Source organism: Pseudopodoces humilis, chromosome 9 (assembly GCF_049639895.1).
Source record: "Pseudopodoces humilis isolate 2021_Gansu_Grassland_sample_001 chromosome 9, ASM4963989v1, whole genome shotgun sequence".
In the NCBI taxonomy this organism is placed as follows: Eukaryota; Metazoa; Chordata; class Aves; order Passeriformes; family Paridae; genus Pseudopodoces; species Pseudopodoces humilis.
The window spans coordinates 16465888-16489173 of record NC_142208.1 but is presented as its reverse complement, the minus strand read 5'-3'; the positions used below and the strand labels follow the sequence as shown (position 1 = coordinate 16489173).

Genomic DNA, 23286 nt, shown 5'->3' with positions numbered 1-23286 from the left:
AGCCCCGGCCCCGGCCCGGCCCTGACCCGCCCCCGGCCTGCCCCCCGCCCGCCCCCGGCCCTGCCCAGCCCCGGCCCCGGCCCAGCCCTGACCCGCCCCCGGCCCGCCCCCGGCCCGCCCCCGGCCCTGCCCAGCCCCGGCCCCGGCCCAGCCCTGACCCGCCCCCGGCCCGCCCCCGGCCCGCCCCCGGCCCTGCCCAGCCCCGGCCCCGGCCCGGCCCTGACCCGCCCCCGGGCCTCCCCCGGCCCGGCCCGGCCCAGCCCCGGGCAGCAGTGCCCGCTCCCCGCCGCCTTCCCGGGTAGGAGCCGCTCTACCCTCCCCCGCCTCGGGGTCCGGCCCTCCCGAGGGAGGGCGGCTGCCGGGATCGGGAACCCCGGCCCCCCTCACCCGCTCCCCGCTGGCAGGCAAGACCAGTCTCCGGCAGGCACCCGCACGCAGGAGTGCCCTGGCGCGGCATCGCCAGGCAAATACTCTCCAGCCTGGAGCAATGTTAACTCTGAAACCTAACGGGGGCAATGGAAATAAGCGGTCTGCAGTTCCCCACCAGAATCGGATGAGTGAGGGCAGAGCCTGGGAAGGGTATTACCTCTGCTAATTTATCCCAGGCTCACTGATTTAGACAGTGTTTTGATTATCTCTAGCCCCTTAACCACGGTACCACCAACAAAAAGAATTCTACTATACAGATTTTCAGACAACCTTCTTAGCTGTGATTCAGGAAAAACAGTTACTCCATTTATGTGACTGGAAAAAGTCCTCAGTAGTCTGATGGTGGACAAGTGGGAGAGATTGGTCACAGCAACGGCACTGGCATTTACAACTCGAATGCAAGGATTAATGAATACAGCTCACCCATAAGCACAACATCAGAGAGCTGCAGCTGAACCTGGGATTCAGCCACAGCTGGGAAGCATGGAGCAGGCAGCTAGTAGGGATGATGCAGGTCATCCATGTCCTACAAGACATGGCCACAAATGATCCCATTGCAAGGCACACCCTTGTTCCTACAATCCCCTATTGTGGCTGTGCCCTTTTTTCTGCATTGGCTTGTCTTTTCACAGGTTATTTCTTTCCAGAGTCTGTGTGTCCAGACTATTAATCTCATCTCTAGCAGAGAGGAGCAGTTCTTTCACCACATCATTGGTGTGGCACTCGTGGCAGTGAAGAAAGCGACACCAAGAGCTCCTTTGCCCCAGTAGTGTGTGGGATTGCCAGAGGGCTGTTGCACACTGCTGGGTTACCTTTCCCTCTCTGCTTGCCCAGCTTCTGCAGTCACTAGCACCTCTAGCTTCCTTACCTTACATTAGGTTAGAGAGTGACATCAGTAAATACCAATGTTCAGCAGACACTGAACACCTCCCTTGTTCAGGCTGCTGAAAGCAAAGGCAAGCAGTGCTCATCATTGCAGCAAAGCCAAGGCTGCCCCTTAGCTTTTATATAAAGTGACCTGTGAAAGAAGAAGAAAGTGTCTGTCTGCTTTCTAAAAACATGTAAAGTAGCCTGAGGCTTTTGCCTGGTAGTTTGGTTTTAGGATTGGTTTGTTTATAGTTTGACTTGCTAAAATCATTGTGACTGAAGCCATGATGTTTATCTGTCTGCCTGGCCATCTGGTCGTATCATCACAGAGCCTGAATCTGTTGTCCAATTTTGGGTTAGTCTGAGATGGAGGTCTCCAAGAAGTTACAACTCCTTGTGAAATACCAGTCTTCAGGGTGAGCACAGTCCTGCACATGCACCATGTAGGAGCCAAACATGTGGAGATGCAGGATGCATTTTTTTGGGTGCTCATGTGTTACCAGGCCCCAATGAGCCCACCCAGGCAGCGCAGCTGTCACCTTCCCTCAGTCTATTCCTTTAGGGACCATTCCCTTACACAGGGCACACCCAAAAAGTCCTAGCTAGGTGTATTGCTGCAGGGCTGGGAGATATGACATGATCACCACAGACCTTGCACAAACCCTCTGAGTTAATGCTGTAGCCATACCTGCCCTGTTAGGGTGCAGCTACCAGATGGCAGAGTCTTAAAGCTTTTGACTGGAGTCAGGGTTAAAAACGTAAGCACATGTAAGACCACAATCAACTGACATCCCTTCCTACACAGGCTGTGTAGTGTTGGAGTTTCTTGTCTGACTTAACCTGGGTGGTCTTTTCATCTGAGGTCATAAGACCCTTTGTAAACCAGTGGACTGGGGTGGACTCCTCACCTCCCAGGTCTGTGTGCATGCCACAGCAATTGTACCCCGACACCATGTTATGGTGAGATCTGTGTGCAAAACAGCATTTCCTCTGATTTTACACCTTGGTGTCTTTAAGCAAAAGTCACAGACAGCCTACAGCTCAGGAAGAACTGGTGAGTTCAAGCCAAATCACAAGCAGGATCCTCAGGTGCAGGATAGTGGAGAAGCCCACGGCAGACATCCCCAGGTCAGTATGGATACAAAGCTACAGCAGGGCACTAGTACAAAAGTGCATTGCTACAGGAACAACCAGAGTAGATTTTATTTAATAATCCGTACAAGGAACACAATAGTAATTCAATAATTCCATTTATTAATTGTCAAATAGTAATTCACTGCAATAAGAAACAAAAAATCAACACAAAAATAAGTTGCGGTTTGTGTGGATATGTGTGTTGTGTGTGTGTGTGTTTGTGTTTAACTTAAACTGGCAAGAGCAAGAACAGAAAATTAACCTTTAAATGAGTATGTTATATACAATCAATATCAACATGTTACTTTGCTGGATAGATTTATTTGGTGTTATCCAATCTTACCAACAGGCCTAAACATTGTTGCAAATAACTGGAGGGCAAACCCAAAGCAGAACAACAAACCCATAAATAAGATGCAGGATTCAAGATATCTCCTGGAGAAAATAAACAGTGGTGCTTTGTGTCATATCCGAAACCCTTTCATAATGAATATTTTGTGCTAAAACTCTTTATGTGAACATACATGGAATTCTATCACTTAAATAAAAGTGGAAAAAAATCCCAACCTTTCACAACTGCCTTTTTTTCCCTCCCTTCACTCAGTGTGTTTAAATTATTTCTCTATACAAGGTAAGTACATTGTCTGTACAAAGTTAAATATACATATTTACAGTCAAACTTCTGAGACACAGTCTTCTCTTCCGCTGACCGAGACGGAAGACAAGCTTACTTGATTTCAAACCCAGGAGCATGGCTAGTTTATCAAAACATTGCAAGTCGTGCTAACAGTTAGTTGTAGTTTACTCTTAATAAATCTGTATAAAAGCATCAGCATAAAAATAGGCATTTTATATTATTAAATACGGCTTATGACAAAATAGCAATCTAACCCTTTGCTATTTGTACGGTAATTGTAGGAAGCAGAGTCTGATAGAACTGGTTTTGTTTATGCTTTTTCTTAATAACAAAAAGTCTATCAAAAGATTATTCATTTGGATTTCCAGGCAAACATACAGCCAAGCCATGTTTTTTTTTTTCCTCAAGGAAATACAAATCTATGTAACTGGTAATAACTGCTAGGAACAGTTTTCCAAATTGATTAGACTTTTTTGTATGGCTAAGAGGCAGTCAAAATGCACATATTTATTTGACTGACCATCAACACTGTAACCAAAAATGAAAAAAAAAAAAAAAAAGGCACCCTTAGTGATACATTGCTCAGATTTATCAGAGCCTCTAAGATTTAATGCTGGGAAAGAAGTAAAGTCTTCATCCCAAAGCATATACAGGAAAAGGTGTGTGATCCTTTAGGGCTAGCAACAGGGCAAGAGGTGCAGAGAAAGTGAGCAGCCGTAGGACCCAAACAGGATTTGCCCTCACGGATGTTCTGTTTATTGATTCTATTCTTTGTGCAGATATATGTCAAAGCTAGGCTGACTTATTTTCAAAAAAACAGGACTCAGTTCATTTTTCACACAATACACTCACACACACACCCTGCACCAAAGAAAAAACCCTGCAGAGATCAGTAATATGTTATTAAAGGGTTTGGGATTTTTGTGCATTTTCATCATGCTTTGGCTGACCTCTCTGGATTAAGCCACCAGTCCCAAACTCCTTTTCCACACAGAGCTCTGCAATTTAATTGTATCAGCTGTCCTCTGCCTCTGCTGGGTCTTAAGAGGCATGACATGAAGGAAGGGTTATCTATGGATACGAAGGCAGAGAGAAGTGAGTCTTCAGCAAGGCAGAAACTGGGCAGCAAGCCTGGCCTCCCGAACTGTGCCAATGAACGTGAGCAGCCATGGGGCTGAGTATTGCCCCTAAGCATTACCCTATCTCAACACACAAACAAAACCTATACCATGTGCTTCCCTGAAGCCTTCTCAGAGGTAAGTACTCCGTACAAATTAAGATTATCATCAAAACTCTTACCGGGGAAGGGAGAGGAATACACAAAGGCAGCACTGTAAACTAGAAACTGTCTCTTCTTCAGCAAACAAATCACACCCTGACTCCATGGAAGCAGGGCTACACATTCAACTCAATAGTGTACCACATAACCACGTCCTCCTAACACTTCTCATCTCTTGTCTATTACATTCATAAATTGTCCGTTTCTTCACTGTTTAAAAACACCATCTGGAAAGGAATCCCATCCTTGTCATGGAGGGATCACTGTTATTTTACAGGTACAGAAGCTTCACATAGTTGCCTGGGAAGGTCCCAAATTGCCTTGTTCTTCTGGATGTACCTGTTGCAAAATAAAACACAAGGAAGACAGAGTAAGGAGGAGACATGCAAGGAAGGCTCCAGGGTTTAAAAAGGTATAGGTGGCAACCTCTTCTGCCTGCAGGCATTGATTCCTAATACTAAATAGAAGCTCTAGTCAAAGAGCCTTTTGGTACAAACTAGATCACAACTAGTTCTGCTACTAATAATCTTTGGTCACCCCCTTTAACAATTAATAAGGTGCTGGTGAAAGCTCCTGGGCCTATAGGTTAGAAGTCAAACTCCTCACAGTGTAAATGAGCTAATCTCCCTTAAAAAGAGATAGCAAGCCTAGATTTCAAATGTTGAGATGGAGAACACTGTCCAGACTTGCACTCCTTGAATATAAAGGATTTTGCTAAACATGCACTTGAGGCTGGATTTTCAGTTAATGCAACTCCTATCCACGTGTTGTCTTCATTCCCTACTTGCCAGTTTCTGTAACTGGCCATGGCTCCCTCAAGCTTTGGAAACACTACAGAAATCCATTTTTCTTGGTTCCCTCTGTTGCTCTGCCATCTGTGTACACAAGAAGGATCAGGACAAAGAGAGGAATGGAAATACAAAGAAGATAAAAAAGAAAGTACTAGAGACCTAGCAAGGAAAACAAAGCTCCCACCACCTTGCAGCCTAATTTTCATGTTCTTAGTGGGAAAAGATGGGAAACTGGAAAAATTTAAGTCAGTTTTTTTTCACCATTTTGACCCCACAAATGAAAGCAACTTCGAGACTCTGCAAAACTGCTCATCCCAAAAAGTTCTGCTGACAGAAAAGCATCACACTCACCCACAAACCAGCCATCATCACATTTCTCCATGACATCAACAATGTCACCGTCCCTCAGTTCCAGCTCATCATCATTCTGAGGAGTATAGCTGTAGAGGGCTTGGTAGCTAACTCTAAAAACCAGAAAGATACTACATGTTAGCCATTGGATTTCTTTGACATCCCTTCAGGAGGAGATGCTCCCCTTCCCCTAATTCCTATTACACATCGTTGAATGCAATCTGGACCTGTGTTTGCCTTTTGAGAGGTGGAAGCCAACTGCATTGAACTCGCTGTTGTCAAAAGGTCATGGTGGTAAAAAGTGCCATGCCTACACTGCAGACACCCCATTGAGTGCAAGCCAAAACCTGGATATACTCATTCCTGGACTGAATTAGACAGCTGTTCCCTTACCCAGGCACATAGGCAGAGCCATAACTGACCAGATGGCAGAGCAAAGGATGTTAGAAAAAGATATTGCCTACTCTACTGCACTAAGGTTGCTGGATAAATCATGGCTGAGTAGGTATGGTAGAAACAAAACCCAAGGCTGAATTCTGCCCTGAGATGTCACTTGTACCACAGACACTGTATTAATTAGAAAGGATCCTTATGAAGAGGAAACAATCTTTGGGCAAATCTGGGGAGGCTTGGGTCCCCTGCCTATGAAGCATGAAAACAGAGCTGATGTGAGATGTTCCCGCTCTGCATAAAGCAAAGGCTCCTTTCACAAGCAGCTGCTGTGAGCATCAGTCCCCTGCACACAACAATGCAGGCTGCTGTTCTCAAAACCATCACTGTGAGGCCCCACCAAGCTTAGTGGCAGCTCCACTGAACAGTTTTGAAAATCTCGGTCTCTCAACTACCAATTCACCTGGTCAGCAATGCACCAAGTGGCACTGGTGTTGGGATTCCCACTGTACTCTGAGACACTAACAACAGGGTTGAATACATTGATCCATGTCATATGATCAGGTATAGCCAGTGGATATTAATTTGCTGCCAGCTTCAAGATACAAAGATGCTGAGACAGTCTCTGTAATGGAGACCCAGTCCAGGATCATGAGGTCATTGTTTCAGGTGCTATACAGACAGAAAGGGCACAGTCTGAAACTCATTATGATGCTATGTGGCTACTTTTGTTCTTTAAAGCAAAGCTGACATTTATCTAATTTATCTTCTGAAACACTGAAAGCTCTCATACCTCCCTGCCTTCACCACCAGTCAGAAATAAGGGCCCTGGAAGAGATGGGAACCAAAAGAACTTACATGTCTCGTGGTGTTTGACTTCGTTCAGGGCTGGCTCCTTGCTGTTGTGCTTGAGGTTGCTGAGAAATGATGAGAGATGATTTATGGTCATTAGAGGTCACCTTGTGGCGAGAGTCAAGAGGCTGAGAAATAGTACTGCAGTAATGAACAGACTTTTCTGCAATGTTTATGATTTCACTGCAAACAGCTTCCTGTGTGGTAGGCAGCATTGACATCCAAGAACACCCAAAGGACAGTCAGCAGGGGGAAGGGAGGGGAAAATATAGATAAGAAGAGATGGGACATTCCAGTTGCAGCATATAAGTCCAGTAAAAAAACCAAAAACAAAAAAAGAGTTGTAGATCCAGGTAAATATCCAGGTAGTGGAGTGCAGAAGGGATCCAGGTGTAAGCATGGAAAAACAGGCAAGATACAGAAGAATTTGGCATTTAGTTTGAAGATTTGTAACAAATACATTTACATATATTTTTAAAAGCAGCAACATAAGAGGTTGCAATTAGTTATGCTGTGGCACCATTCCAAACGCTATGAAGTCAGTTCAAGAATGCAAGGTGAGGTTGGGCTGCTCCATTCATGCATTTGGCTTCATTTAACTTATACCCAGGGTCTGGCAGCACAATTAGCCCAAATTCTCATTGGCTGTGACAGTTTTCCTAATTGTTAAATTCTCTTTCTTCTGTTGCAAGCAATGAATATATGCAAAGAGATAAATATGTACCTACTTTGCAGCTAAAAATAGTGCTGGCATTTTATCTCTTACTGAGGTGTTACTGTTGGGGTGAAGAGTGTCTAGGACTACACATCTGAGTTAAACAGGGGCCTTACCACATAGCTCTTTTCAGATTCTGTGAGATCTGGTCCAGCTCTCAATGAATGGTGGGAAGGCTGTGTGATCACCAAGCAAATGATAAGGAAGACATTTTAGCAGATGTTATATTGGTCAGAATTAAAAAAATGTAAATGGAGTGCAGACAACAAAAGCAAATGAACAGCTCTTCCCCTCCCCACCCCAGGACCATACTTTTTGGACAGCAAGATCCTTCATTTACACAAGAGACATTAAGGCTACAGTAACACAACAGCACTGCAGCACACAGAATGCTGCAAGGGAAACGTGACAGCAAAACAGAAATTAGGGAAGGGAATAAGAGTGGAAGGTTATGGACACTGCTACAGCCAGAAATGGTACAATAGTATCATACTGCATTCCTGTAAGGGAAAAAGAACATGGACAGGAACACATACTTGGGAGCATCAAAATTGAAAGGCCAAAAGCATGCTGGAATGCATCTGTTGCTGTTTTTAGAAAAGTCCTCAATGACTTTGACACAGAAGAGAGCAGCAACTTGCTTTGTTTTTTTTAAAAAAACCAACAGCTCAGGTCCTCAGAAGGCACAATGCCATGTAGCTCCAACAAATTCACCCTACCCTGTACCAAGCAAGGATCTGAAAAGTTCTATTAATCACCACAACAAGGCAGAACTTTAAATCAGAGAAGGCCCTGACTGAAAAATCCAGCTCCAAACACCACCACCAGTGAAGCTGCTGGACTCTGCCCTGCCTCACTCCCCAGCCACAACTCTTCACAGAGACTGTGTGCCCCAAGACACAAAGAGAAATCGGTATTTTGAGGCTGGAGGTTTATGGGGAAGGAGAAGATCACTGAAAAAGCCATACAGGTGTCCACAGCCTGGTTTTGCACAGTTCTGCATTTTCAAACACCCACCAAAAGCAAGCTTGGTGAGCAAGATGAGCAAATGGAATGTCTGAGCTAGTGTACTGCCTGCAGGGCTGCACGTCAAAGTAGATTGAGATACAGAGCATGGCCATGCTCTGAGATCATTCAACACAAAAATTTCCAAACTAAATTTACAGGCCTCAATTTTAAGCTGTCTTCCTCTTTGTTCACCTCAGCAGTGCCCTCCAGTAAAAAGCTTACTTTTTCATGGCACACTGAGAGCAGAAGCAGAGAGTAGAGAGGTCTGTGACACCTTCACCACAAGCATACTCAAAGACTTCAGAAAAGTGCAGGGTGATGAGCTCATTCCTCTCCAAGCTCCACTGAACCACATCTTGGACCTCTGGAGCTGTGCCCATCACTGTATTAAAGCAAACCATCTCTTTTCTCAAGGACTGTGACCCATTCTAGGCCAATCCAGCCCCACAGCAACTCCTTTGTACTCAGCTTTACTGTCTGGCGCTGGAATCTGGGATCACAGCCCTATGAAACAATGCTCAGTTACCATGTATATTTCTAGAGAAAAAAATTTAAATATAAGTTCAATGTACTAATTGTAGTGGAATTTGCATTCAAAGCATTTACTCTGGAGCCTGAAATCCTCACAGGACTTCTGGAAATCCCTCCTGCCTATCATCAGCTCTGAAAGGCAAATGAAAAAATAACAAATTTATAGCTAATATTGTGCAGACCAACTGAATATAGTGCATCAAATCTGATGAGACCAGAGCTAACTCAGGTGGTTAAGTAGCTGGAAAAACCAATTTCCAAGCTGAGGCAGCTGTAAGAATGTTTTGGGGTGTTTTTTTTTTTAATTCAAGAAAGTGCTTCTCTGTTCCATACCAATAAATTGACAGCTGAAATTGCTCCATGAGCTCCTAAGACCACATGGTCCATTTCCTATTGATTACTTGCAACCTCCCTGTGGAGCTTTTCCTGCTAAAAGCATTAATATATATGAATTAAGGGAAGGAAGAGATTAAAGGGAAAAAACGTGTTACAGGTCCAAATGCTCTTCAAACATGAGTTTAGACAGCCCATGTACTACCTACAATGGTGCTTCCCTTGTGCCGGAGGTGGCTGAGGGGTCAGGAAGCGTTTGGTACAGCTTTGAAGTACAAAAGACTTCCCCCAAAACACGAGCCAGCCCTGTAACTGCTGAGGGTAAGCTGAAGGCCTTAAAAGTGACCAAGTATTTGTAACCTGTGAGGACATCTCAACTTCTACCCACTCAGCCACACTATGTGCTTTTTTAAAACTAAGTGAATTAATTTAAGCAAGTGCTTAAGTCTCTATGCCTCCATGTCTACAGACTGTGTACACAAATATGCAGTACAGTCAGTCATAAAGTACAGGTGGCCAGTGTTTCCACCTCATATGGAGTTTGGGGATGGATCTAAAGAGCTCCACAAGTTTGTAAAATTACCAGAAAATGGTTCTATATTAAGAGCCTAGAAAAGCCCTAAGGCAGGTTTTAAATGTTAGGAAGAAAGATGCTGGGACTGCCCCTGCTCTGAGTGAAGTTCAGTGTTATCAGTGCACCTATCCAATGCAGCTCTTGTTTATGTGTCTTCCATCCATTTCAGGTGGAGTTAAAGAACAACATAAGCAAAGACAAAGGTAAACAGAACAGACTAATAGACACACAAGACAGACAGACAAATTGGTGTTCCCTCAGAGGAGGGCACTTATCAGCAGTGATGCTCCCACATGTGAATGAAGAACCAAGAGCAAGGAGGGCTCCCCAGCCCAGGCAAAACAAAAGGAAAAACCCTGCGCACACCAAGCCCAGCTCTGGTGAAAGCGAATGGAAATCTGGCTGAAGAGCTCTCACAAAAGACACTGAAAAGGCTGCAGAGTGGAGCAGCCTGACCTGAAGGCTATCAAAATCAGTGGAAAGACTCCCTTGGACCCTGGATCAGAAGTTGAGGGCTGTGTCTACAGCAGAAAAAGGCACTTCCCTTGGAAAAGAGGTACTGCTGCAGGCTGGGTAGCTCTGTCTTGGACAGCAAGCATTTGGCAGAAAAATTACTGTGCTGTGTCTGTGGAGCAACAGAAAACCTCTGGAGGAGGAGAAAGTTTACCTTGAACACGGTGTAAAGCAAGAAACATACTAAGGGTAGTTGGTCTGTGCTGGAGAGCATGGGGTCTGAACATCCACTTCATATGCTCCCCTCCCTACCAGTCAAAAGCAGGTGAAATTAGCACTCTGCCAGAGTGGTTCTGTACAAGTGCAAAGGAGCAGATGGGTCCCCACCAGCATCCCTCATGTTGCTGATACAGGGACCTTTGTCCTGCCAGTCCTGCCTTCCCCACCCCAAAGCCACAGTCCAGTGCCAGGGCCAAAGCCACCACACTGCTCACACACTTGCTGGCACCACTGCTGACTGTCACACTGTGCTAATAGGATCTCAGGGTAGAACAGGAATGAGAGCAGAAAATTCCTGCAGGTTCCCTGAAATAAATTAATTTGATAGATTATGTTACTCCTTAATAACGTATTTTACTAGAATATTGAAACAAGTTATCTATAAATTATACTTTAAATACCTTCACATGCTGTGAGGTAAATATTTTTTCTTTCTAGTTTGGACTGTGAAAGCAAACAAAAGGGAGCTTCAGAACAGTTTAAAGAGCCAATGCAATTCATATTTTTACTTAACGTAACAGGTAAGAACACAGTCCTTACACCAGTCCTATACCAAAGGGTCTTTAACTTGCAAATAACCCTGGGTCAGAATTTCATAATTGGAGAGATTATCCATAATGAGAAAGGAAACTAAAATTCAAAATCATAAAGTACCTCAAACACCAGGGATGGACACTAATAGAAGGAAAACCCAAATGTAATGACTCATTTCCATGTCTGCTAAGTGCTTTTCTCATTTGATTAAAATTAGTTGAGAGGTACAGATTTTTGAAAAGCCTCCAGGATATTACCTGAAGGTCTGCTGAAACCATCAGCCTCTGTATGGATCACACAGATAATGAGAAGCCATTTGCACATATAAATTACACTCCTGCTCACTAAACAACTGTAGACCCAGAGCTGAAAAGGAGGTCAAGACTACTGCTAATGCCACACTGATTGTCAAGCCATGTAAAATATAAATATTGGCTTGACTTTGACTCCAAAGAAAAGCCACAGGGTCTCATTACAGCCGGGTGGAACACCCAAAATAGACCTGTGTGCTAATCATCACTGGAGAGAAACATTTTTGTCTAAGTGTGGCTCTTTGCTCCTGCTCTTTTGGATCACATATATCCAGTGCAAGCACCAGCAGGCCAAGCAGATCAGATCTCAGGAGAAAGGCCAACACAGAAAACTTCTATGGATTTTTAGCATGAAGCAGAATACATATTCTATTGGACTCAGATATTGATAGTGAAAGGGAAGCTGAAGGTGGTTGTTCAGTAAAAGGTTGTGCAAGGCTCAGGTGGAAGAAAATGAGCAAACAGGAAAATTTCAGGGTTTTATCTGTCTCTCACTCTTAATCTAATCAAGAAAGTAAGTAACATTGGCAACTATTTCCCACATTCATCCTGCAGGAGCAACTTGCCAAAGATTGCTGCCCCAATACCCATCACTACGAACTCAATCCAGTTTTTGCTAATTGTGAACTTTCTGTTTCAAATATTGCCATCTTGTGGAAGTTGCCTTGAAGGACCGATGAGGCACTGATGTAAGCACTGCTCATTCCCAGACTTTGGGCACCCCAGACAGTGCTGAGGCTGAGCCATGCTGCACAGACCTTACTGCATTCCTCTTTAAAAACGTTTGTAGCTCTCAGCTTAGAACCTCTGAATCCTACCAGAGAAGATCAGAGCAGACCCCTAGCATTGTGGACACCAAGTTGAGTATGCCTTATCCCCAGCTCTGAGATGCTCAAACCTTAAATTCTGATCTTAGGTGGTTAAACAATACCTGAACCAAATTTTCTTATGCTACACCATTCCTACTAAGAAGCCCACCAACGCCGCCTTACCATGCAATCAAGTTGTAGGAGCTCAAGGTCAGAACTAAGTAAGCCCTGAGTTAATCTTTTGGAGGAGCTGATAAACAGATCCTCGGCTGGTACAAACAAGTAGAAATCTGGACTTGATCTATGTAGATTTTCAGCAGCTGAAGATTTTGCCCGTACCTGCCCTTCTGCACAGCCTGGAAAGAATTTTTTTTTTTAATAAAAATTCTGAATTAGAGGAAAATTATCTCACCTGTGTAATCAATGAGTGGCTAAATAAGCATATGACAAAAAAATGGCATGGCATGGAAACAGCTCTAAGTAATGGAAGAGTAATCAGCAAAGATGATTACCTGTGGCTTATTGACTCTGCGTGTAAGTCTGGGAGGTGGCTGTGTTGTGACAGTAGAGGAAGAGAGGGTAGAGGAAGAGAGAGGAGTAGATGAAGAGAATACTTTTGAGTCTGCAGTCTTTTGAAGAAAAGAAAAATTGGTCAGCTTGGCACATGCTCTCTTATCACAACCACTGCTAGTGATAAGAGCATTTACTATCTAGTAAATTTGAAGCACACACAGCAACAGTAACTCCATGCAAGGGCAAGTGCAGTTTCCAGTTGGTTTGTCTGAGCTGACCATCTCACTCTGTTTTAAACATGCAGGTTAAAAAATGCTACTAAAATATATCTGGATGGTAAACAGTACAGTTTTGACACAGCTCCCAGTAGAGTTCTGGTTATGATTCAAGCAGAAATCAAATTATTTTCGTAAGTTTTCCCAGTGTGAAACATGTCATCTTGGAAACCCTGGTTTCTCATTATTTAATGTTGGCTAGATAGGGTATGTCATGGAGGCTATTGCAGTGCATCCAAGACAGTATTTAGAATTCTATGATTTCAAATTCTCCAAACTTACACTCATTGGGGTACTGTAATGTAATTGGGCTGGCTGTACCCCACAACGGGCCCCAAGGCAACAGAGAGCTGCAAAGAAAAGCATATATCCTACACAAAGACTGAGGACTGAAGATATGTGGTAGAAGCTACTGGAGAGTTCCCTCTGTTTCCCTTAATTGTAACGTACAGCTACATATAGCTAAAAACTCTTGGGGGAAAGCATCATTAGGTCAAATTCTCATTTGTGGCTAGAGCCTTTCATACCATTTTAGAAATGCAAAGGTAGTAACTTCCTCTCAATACACAGACAACAATCAAGACTCCCTTATTCATGCACATCCCAGACTAAGGTTCACTAAACCACATAGGCTCCAGGATCAACAGGGGACACCTTTTGTGATTCTAGGAGCCTGGCTTATGTTTAAAATGCTTTTTGGTCCTTGGCTTTAGGAAAAACAAACAAATTCTATAACCAGAAATGCTTCACTGCACACTGTAAAATCTCTGATTAGCAAGAAATTGCCTGTATTCTACAGGCAATTACACAGTGGGCCTGTGTGATGCTTTCATCTGACACATCTGGTAATAGCAACTATCTGGGATAATCACCTCATTATATGTGACTGATTGTGTCAGTCCTGTGTTATCTATTCTAAAATAATATTCCCTACATTGCTCTTGAGCCCTCTTCCAGAACTTTTTGATCTGCTATTGAGTGAATGCCACTGGTGACCCCCGAAAAAATGTCTTAGGATCATCAAAATGACATGTGGCAACCACTGGCTCTGCTTTGCCAGCAGAGCAGCACAAACCTCAACCCACCAGTTAAACAAAAATCAGCAGTTCAGAGCAGCACACACACATGCAGAAGTACCTTCTTTTCCCCGCTTTGAAACTTCCCCGTATCACCTTTCCTCATGTCTCTTTTCTCTGTTTTACCTCCCTGAACAATAGCCATTAGCTCCTGACACAACTGGTTGTCCTCAGAGGAACCCACAGGTCTCCTTTCTGGGCTTGCACGCATGTCTAGTTGGGATGGTTTCAGGCAGCGCTCAACAGAGATCTTGGGGACAGCATGAGCACTCTGCTCAGGGTGGCTGCTGCCCTCTCCTGTCTTTTGGAGCCAGGCTGGGCTGGCAGTGGTGTCACGCTGCTCTGCGAGGATGCTTTCGGGGCTCTCCACTGCCCAGCGAGAGGAGTTAGAGTAAGTCACGCTGGGAGAAGGGGAGTCAACAAACTTTTCTTCATTTTGTGGAGTGGCCTGGTAGAAACTGCGGGCAGAGGATTGAGGTCTGGATGAGGAAGAGGGCAATGGGGATTTAGTGGACCTGGGAGTCGAGGAGCCAGAGAGATGAGAATGGTGGAGGCTGACTGTGGGGGAAGGGCTGGCTGCAGCAGAAGGCGAGAGATAGTCAGTGTGAGAGAGGGAGGCTTCAGGCGGAGGAGGCAATGGAGGAGTTATGGCAGGAGTGGTGCTGGGAGACACTCCCACGGTCAGAGCAATCCACTCGGATGTGACCGCCTGCACCTCTGGAGACAAAGCGCGGCGCGCAAAAGGCAAAGGCGGAGGAGTTGGAGTATGGAGCAGCTCAGAGCTGGGAGACTTGAAGGAGACAAAAGCAGGAGAGAAAAAGAAAGAAATGAACAAAAAAATAATAAAGGAAATACAAAACCAAGCAAAAGTAAAAAGAGAAAGAGCAAGTATGAAGAGAAGCAGATCTGTGACCACACGCACAGGTTTTCTATGCATGGTGCACTGTGTTGGAGAACATGCTGTCCACAGCTACTCCAATCACGGAGTCCAGCCTGTATCTGTGCTGCTAATATCCTTCTCCAGCCTTTGCCAGGAACCCAGACACAAAATACCTTATGGCCTCTGACTTCATACCATAAGCCCTAAGCTCCTCAGGGGCAGCTGAAGCCACTGCCAAGATGGCAGAATGCAGCATTTGACTGGCTTGGCAGCAATAGCTAGGGCCCCAACAACCCACACTGTGGATCCAGCCAGAATTCACTGCTGCAATGAACTTTGACTTCATCCAACTCTAGCATAAGCAATGCCTGTTCCTCAGGAAATATGCATTGCAGAAGCTGCACAGGAGAAAGGGATCAAAAAAAGCCAGCTGTGGCTATTTGCCCTTCAGGTCACTAAAACAGGTTCTGTGTTTATAAGGGCAGAACACACTATCAAGTCCTGCCCTTAGCTTTTATCACCAGCATCATCGGTAAGAACACCTACATTAGCACTGATCAGACTGTTTCTCAGTTCTCAGCCAAGCCAGGCAAAAAAGTAGGGGAAATACTGACTTTGTAGGGGAGAACTCAAAAGAATAGCAAAGGAAACTAAAAATAGGTGGATATGATCCCTCCCATCAAAGGGAGAAGCTTGTAAGGAGCTTGTGGAAGATAGGCCAGAGCTATGAAGAGGTTGCCAAGCTCACAGAAAAGCTCAGCTGAATGTCCACTTTGACTGTTAATCCCAAAAAAGCAACAAGTTTTTCCTTTTTACAAGTGGCTAAAACTAAAAACACTCCTTTCAGGAAAGATCCAGACAGACAACAGGCATGAGTCATGGCATCTTTTTTCCTATCCTTTCTGTACCATAGATCCTTTCCTCCCAATCCCAGTTCTCCACATATGTTTCTCGCAGTCTTGACTTTGTTTTGGTCCTATGGTTGAGAAGGAGATGTACCAGAACCTTAGAGATGGCCATGACCCAGACATGTATGCTGACCTTCCTCTGGCATGAGTATTTGCAGGATGGGAGTGAAACAAAGGGATTTAGAGACTCACTATGTCCCTGATAAGTTTGCCATGGCAAACTGGGATCCTCATATAATGTCACCTCCTGCCATTTTGATTTCTGCTTTGAACTGCAGTATGATTTATAGTGAATTTAATATTCATGGAAGATCCCAGGCTGACCTGCTCTCAAAACCTGAGTTCATTTAGCAGCAGGTCCAAGTAATACAACAGGCTGTTCTCCTGACCCTGTCTCAAAAAACCCTGGTCATGAGTAAGATCCTACAGGGGCAGGTATACAGCTTAATTCAAGCTGACTGGGATCAATATAACGACTCTTACAAACTACAGCACTTCTTAAAACCTTACAGACTATGGCACTTCTAATTGTCATAATATAAAATTCCCCTCATCACAGTAAAGGTGCGTGAAGAGTAAACACATAATCAGGAGAAGCTGGATCACTAATTCATTCCATCTCTGGCAGTGAAATTTAATCAAATGAACTGCAGCCCTTTCAACCTGGCATGGATTCAAGCTACATATCAGAGATAAAAAGCTGAGTCTCCAAATCCCCAAATGATCCGTTCATTAACCTTTCTGGTAAATGAAACATCATCTTTTCCTGCAGTTGAAGCTTACTGCAGGGAGCACGTGGCTTTATAGCACAAAATTCTTGTCTTAAATACAGCTTTCTTTCAGCTATTGCTTCTTGCACAAGAATGGCAATATCCCTCTGTTTTGTAGGGTGCTGAAGCTGGCTGCATCTAGTCCCAGTACCTGTGGTGAAGCTGTCATGCTGCGGCTGGGGGAGAGGGACACCGGTGGGTCAGGATAGTCAATGGCATTCTTGACCACTGGCCGTTTGAGCACCTCCACGTAAGTGACGGGAAAGATGCCTTGGCGACTGGTGCCAGAGATTCTTCCTTCATACCAGTTCTCATCCACTCGTCGAATCAACGTGATCCTTTCACCCTGTGGGAAGGAATAGCAATGTAGTTTTGGTTTTAACATGTTTCATCATTCCGAAGCAGATTACGTTTTCAATCTTGGTGCAGCTGACCTAAAATAATTGGTGGTTTTCAGCCTATTTCCAATTATCCTAACCCCCAAACTCTGGGTGGGAATTATATTTTTCAGTTCAGAGAAAGAAAAAAATTGTAGACCTTCTGGCGCTGACTTGGCCTGTCTGCAGACTCAGTTATGCTCACATTTTCAAGACCCTACTTGCTAAAGACAGTTAAAAATGGGAATCAGCAGTTTCAGGCTGACCATGAGACTCTCAGGCATATGAGATGTACAGAAAGTATGCACAGGTCTGCAGTTTAATCTAGGTCTCTATGGGCTCTCCAGTTTTGCTGACAAAGTGATTTCCAGATCCTTAATATACACTGTAAACCTCACCTTCATATATAATTAAAAGAGAAGGCAGAGAAGATCTAATCTGAGCATCAAAACAGAAGGCTGGTCGAGATGGAGAAATTCTGCTACTTAATCTAAGTGTGACTGACTTTGCTCTGAACAGGCATTACACAACCCTTTCCCATACCTTCACTCTGCAGTCAGGTCTAACCAATCACTTCAACACCACAGAACCTGGCCTGCTCAATGATTTGGCTTGTAGCATGGGGAAGGCGAATCCAGTTTCCTTCTTTTCTAAATCACCATTACAATGTAACTGTGTGAGCCTCCAATGAATCTAATCAGCCTGGAAAGACCTGTCACCACGTGTCTAATTTGCCTGGAAGAGACAGGTTTCCAGCACTTGTGTAGAAAGTATCTTCTCAGTTCCACCTAAGGAAACTACTGGCACTTCTTGATTTAGCCTACCTGCAACAAAAACTGCAATGCATTACATAATGACTGTGGATAAAAACATGGGTGATGAGGAGGAATCCTTCCTGAATACAGAGCTCATTTTATTGGAGCTTTCATTTGGAAATTGCAAGTTACTACTGCTAAAAAACATCATCATGTCTGGATCAATTTATCAACACAGAAGTCCTACCTTTCTGAAGGACATCTCCACTTGAGTATCCCCATTGAAATTGAACTTAGCAATAGCATCTCCATATTCCAATACTTGCAATGGTAATGGCTTTTTTGGTTGAGCCTTCTCAGCTGGTGGAAGGAGCTAGAATGAACAAACAGAATCAGATCTCATACACGAAGCCCATAAACTGGTCTCTGGCAGAAAGGGAGTGGACAAAGAGAACACCTGCAAGGAAAGCAGCTACCTCTATGTATGATCGTGGGAAGATGCCAACTCTGCCATGGTGTTCACCTTCAAACCAGTTCTGGTCAATCTGCTTGTAAATGTAAACAATATCTCCTTTTTGCAGAGGAAGTTCCCTGTTAACAACACAAGCACTCCATCAGAACATCACTGGAGGAGAACAGATGTGTTCTTTTTCTGTCCAGCAATCCCTAGGTACCAAGGTGTGCATCAGCATGTTGATGCCCATCATGCTCCACCCAAAGCACAAGCTAAATGTTGAGGATTACTCTATTCATATTGTGATGTGCAACCTCTCTTGTTCTTTGGGCACTCTGTCAAAAAAGTTGACCTTTGAGGGCTCTAATAACCACATACTCTCCAGAAGCAATGGGGTAAAGCTCAAGCCAAATATGACACTGGCTACTTTCCATGTTGGATATAATGAGTAGTCCGCAATTCCTGTTTAGAAACAGTGCTGCCACAAGCGCCTTCCAAAGAGACACATGATTTTAATCTGAGCTAGTTTGCTGATTAGATTAACATACTCACATGGCGAAGTAGATCTTGCAATGATTACACTGACAGTCAGCCTGTGGTTGTGCAATCACTGACCTCAACTGGGCCAAAAATTGGAATTACAATCCATGGGCTTCAGTGCTAAAATTATTAATGTCTGCAGCTTGAAGAAATGTGGCCAGCTTGTACTAGGCTCATAAACTTACTATGTGGGTCCTCAGAGGAAAATAAACAACACAGCCTTTTCTAAGATGATTTTTACATTTATCTGGCACCCTGGTATGTTCTACTCAAGGGACACAACAGATACACTAATCTGCCTCAGTTTTATTATAGGTGCTGGGGAGATGCTATTTAAACTATTACAAATCATCACCTATAAAACATATAAAAAATATTGTTGGGACATTAGCTCATGAGACAAAAACAGCAGGTCCTTCACTGAATTCTGTTCTTCCTTCTTTCCTCCCTAGAAATGTTAAAATGAGCACTTCTCCAGGCTCATACTGAGGGGCCTTCCAGGCCTTCTCTGCACAGCAGTCTTCCCTAAAAAGAACAAATAGTGCCATGGGATTCACCCAAATGACCACAACAGGGCCTGGAGATACAACAGTGACATTTGAAACATCTGCTGATGTATCCATAGATGCCAGGAGAGCAGTGACTACTCTGCACACTTCTACATCCTGAATCAAGAAAATGCCAAGTCAGAGACCCACATGCTTAAATGTGGGCTTAAAATGATGATGGCATCTGTTAAACTTCTGCCCATGGGCTATCCTTTGCACAGTGAAAAGGATGTTCCTCTCCTGTGGCTCCACCCACCCTCAGGGCAGAGCACTTACTTGTTGCAGTAAAGAATGCAGGTTTGGCCTAAAAGTCATGTGGGATAGAGATGCACTGAGAAAGAAGACATTTTCTTAAAGGTCCTTTAGATGTTATGACCTGCTAGGTTCATTTTACTTTTCCCTGCCTTACTACGGACTTTGCTTTGAGAATTGGAAAGATACCCCAAAACATAAATCAAATTACATGACACATCAAAAATGCTGCATCCTAGGGGAAAAGGCAGAGGAGGAACACTCCAGGTAGGAGCAACAAGCTATACTCACTTTAGTGTCTGTGCTTTAAAGTCAAACTTGGCTCTAGCAGGTCTCATCTAGAGATTAAAAAAAATAATAATAAAAAAATCAATACATTAAAATAATAATTAGGTTTTCAACCCACTTCTGAGGAAAATCACCCAAACTCTTCTACAGCTAAGATTAGCATGGGGAGGAAATTGAATGCAGGTATTCTGCTACAAGCTTGCGTGCAACTGGTATTACAGCCCAAATATGCTGGATGGGCATCTCTCACCAGGACACAAAGTGCCAACTTCTGGTATAGCAGTAATTAGGAGCTCTACAGGAAATGGATTTAACAGCAGTCAACTTTTAAATGTGCCTAAACCTGATGAATGAAAGCTGCTCCAGTAACTACAGTTACTGGGGCTCCAGGACCAAATTTCTCTTGGCATTTAAATGGAAAATCAAAATGCGCTAGCTGGGAAAAACAGTAGGATATTATTTGATGTGGTTCTTATTGATTATTAACTGCCCCTGCTGAATATTGCACTGTGACCCATGTACTCTGTATCAATTGGTAGGAAAGAGACAAAGGTGAAGAGGAAATATGAATATATTAAGCACGTTGAAAAAGTCTTCAGTGGCTAAAGAGCCAAAATGGACGTTGACAGCAGGACTAGGCTCTAAAGGTTTACTTGGCAGATTTTCTAATGGCCACAAAATATTCAGACAATTTTAAAGTAATTTTGATAGCAGAGCATAAGATACAAAACAGTCACATTGATCAGGCTCCAGAGCATTTGAAACTAAAGGGCAGACAGATGTACTCCACCCACATGTTGAGCACCTCACTCACCACTGCAGTGCAGCACCTCTGGGGAAACAGAGCTACTGTCAAGAGCCCAGCAGCAATCTACGTGAGGCAGGAAAGGCATTTGGCCATAACACCTGGACACAACATCCAGCCTTTCTGAAAAGTGCCTCAGACTCATGGAAAAAAATATGTACCTCCTCCTTTGTCTCTTTCATAAAGTCCAACCAGGTTGTACGCAGTGAAACATGCTGAGACTTTTTTCTGATTGTTTCTAAAGGGCATTAAGCAAATTTCAAGAGAAGAAATAATGTATTTCTAAAAAAACCTATGTGACAGCCGCATGGCCAGGATCAACAAGACATGAAGTTTCTAAGCATAAGGCACAGACAAGAAGACAATATGATGCAAAAGATGTAGAACGCCTTTGATTGACTAAGTAGCTGATATTTAAAGGCATGCATCACAGGTGTGCACCAGCAATTCTCAGCAGGCATGCTTTAATATATGCAGCTTGGTATAGAGATATCAATTAATTTACCAGGCATAAACGTCAAAGCGGATCTAAATGAAGCCAGAATGGGAAAGGGGAAGGTGGAAAAAAAACCAGCAAACAACATTCTCTGAAGAGCTAATGTCGGCCTTAAGCACAACATTGTGAGAGGCAATTATTGCTTTGGGTCAAGCAGCAGACTGAGGTAACTAAAACAGACCTCTGACCCAGATTTCCTCTTTGCTGTATCGTCTACATTTAGGAGGTCCCCAAATCGTTCATTAGTGATAAACTGATGGTGCGTTGGAATAACCCCTGTGTGCCTTCTAGCGGCAATATCAGCTTCTTCTTGCTCACGTTTAAGCCGTCTCTGGTCCTCTAAAAGTTTCTGCCATAAAATTGCATAAAATGGGCAGTAAATAATCTAGTTAAAGGCATTCAAAAACTGCCATAAATGTGATTTAAGATTCCTGAGGTCCCTGCAAATAGCTGGGGCTTTACAGTTCAGTATCAAATATTGTTTCTACTAAATAAACAATACTCTTTTATTTCACAAACACAGAAGGTACATCATCATTACAGCATAACTGAAATCTAGCTCATACCCAGGATCTGATCCAAAGCTGATGGAAGTCAATGAGGAGTTTTTCTAAGTTTTGGGCAGTACTTAGGAGCTTCTAAAAAGATTGCTGATAATACAGAGACCTGATCCAAACCCCCTTCAATCAAAAAGTATCTCTCATTGACTTCCAAGAGACTTGAATTCGCCCCATTGTCTTGTGAGGCACCAAATTCTCCTACGCCTTGCAAGAAGCCTGAGAGAGTGGCTAACCACATTCAGGTTCCCCCATACTTCTTTTGGGCTCATGTAACACACTTTGTAAAATAGAGTAAATAAACACATAGGAATTATTTTTGATTTCTAAAGTCTCTGGCACATTAAATCAAAACACACATTCTTGTGTATCTGTGCAGAAGGATTCGTCCACCTACAGGCCAAAGAGTTCAGCTGTGCTCTAATTCATTTGAAACCAGAAGGTCTTACTGAATTCAGGTTTTGATCTTATGGGAGTATTCCTGCTGGATTTTGGAAGTAGGGGAATTACTAACTTTCACAGGAGAAGACAGCAAAAAAACATTTTTCACATAGGAATTAAGAGAAGATTTTACCATATTTCAAAGCACATATAAACATTATCTGAACTCAGAAAGTTAATGCTAAAAGCAGAACTTTATTCCCCCCCAGGCAGGGGAAATTAATTCCATCTTCCAGGAAAGCAAGCACTTTACAACTTCTATAACTCAGCTTGAATACACTCAATGCTGAAAAGACCATGTGGCTTTCCTATTATTTCAGCTTGTCCCACTGTTACCCAGACATTTCAAAAAGGACTGTTACATTCTGTTGACAACAACTTCAGACACCATAAAGAATTCTAGTTTGCACTGGGGGAAAACTTACCACTTTCTGATAGCTTAAAACATCTTACACTCACTGCTCAAAACTTGAGGACACCCACAGGAAAAATAGTGTTTTCACCAGTTTGATTAATACTGACTCAAGTGGCTTGCATGAAGAACAATTATAGATTTCCAATCTTTTTCTGCAAGTACTAGGGTGTTGCACCACTTCTCACATACATTTCCAACCTTTTTATATTACTTAAAGCCCCTATTTGTAATTTTTTGCAATTGATAAGAACTATCAGGTTTATTTGAAACAAGCTGAACTAGACCACACACATTATACAGCAGTAGCAGTATCAGTGGCAGAGTGTATTGAAAGTAAAACATACTAGTTACTGCTTGTTACTCTAACTTCCAGGACACATAGCCATGGACATACAAGCTGTCCTTATACAAGGCTGAATACAGTATTTCTTGTATGTGGAACTGCTACTACTGTTATAAGGCCATAAAGGAGGGCATTACCTCTTTATCATCATGCCGCCTGCGGAGAATTTCTTCTGGAGTTTCCATGTAATCAACTGGTGCAAAATGCCTTGGTGATTCTGAATCTACTTTAAAACAACATAAGGAAGTTATAACACACATGGATTTATCTAGCATAACCAGAAAGGAAAAAAATAAATATTTTTAAACAATTTGTT

At 43.4% G+C, this 23286-nt stretch overlaps 1 protein-coding gene across 50 annotated transcripts in view; it reads right to left on the bottom strand.

The window, feature by feature from the left end:
- Positions 1–2475: 2475 nt before the first annotated feature.
- The window catches only part of SORBS1 (sorbin and SH3 domain containing 1), a 164655-nt gene continuing 143844 nt past the window's right edge, over positions 2476–23286 (bottom strand). For 37 of the 50 annotated variants that reach the window (XM_088059985.1, XM_088060006.1, XM_088059992.1 and 34 more), the window contains 12 exons: positions 23108–23193; positions 21396–21563; positions 19917–19963; positions 18308–18422; positions 18079–18204; positions 16851–17045; positions 14203–14931; positions 12790–12906; positions 7562–7621; positions 6737–6927; positions 5489–5601; positions 2476–4685 (listed from right to left, as the gene is read on the bottom strand). In XM_088059985.1, coding sequence (XP_087916111.1) covers positions 4618–4685; positions 5489–5601; positions 6737–6927; positions 7562–7621; positions 12790–12906; positions 14203–14931; positions 16851–17045; positions 18079–18204; positions 18308–18422; positions 19917–19963; positions 21396–21563; positions 23108–23193 — 2015 coding nt within the window. In that variant the 3' untranslated portion in view covers positions 2476–4617. The remainder of the gene's footprint in view (positions 4686–5488; positions 5602–6736; positions 6928–7561; positions 7622–12789; positions 12907–14202; positions 14932–16850; positions 17046–18078; positions 18205–18307; positions 18423–19916; positions 19964–21395; positions 21564–23107; positions 23194–23286) is intronic. The other 13 variants (XM_014250178.2, XM_088060018.1, XM_014250193.2 and 10 more) reach the window with 11 other exon arrangements.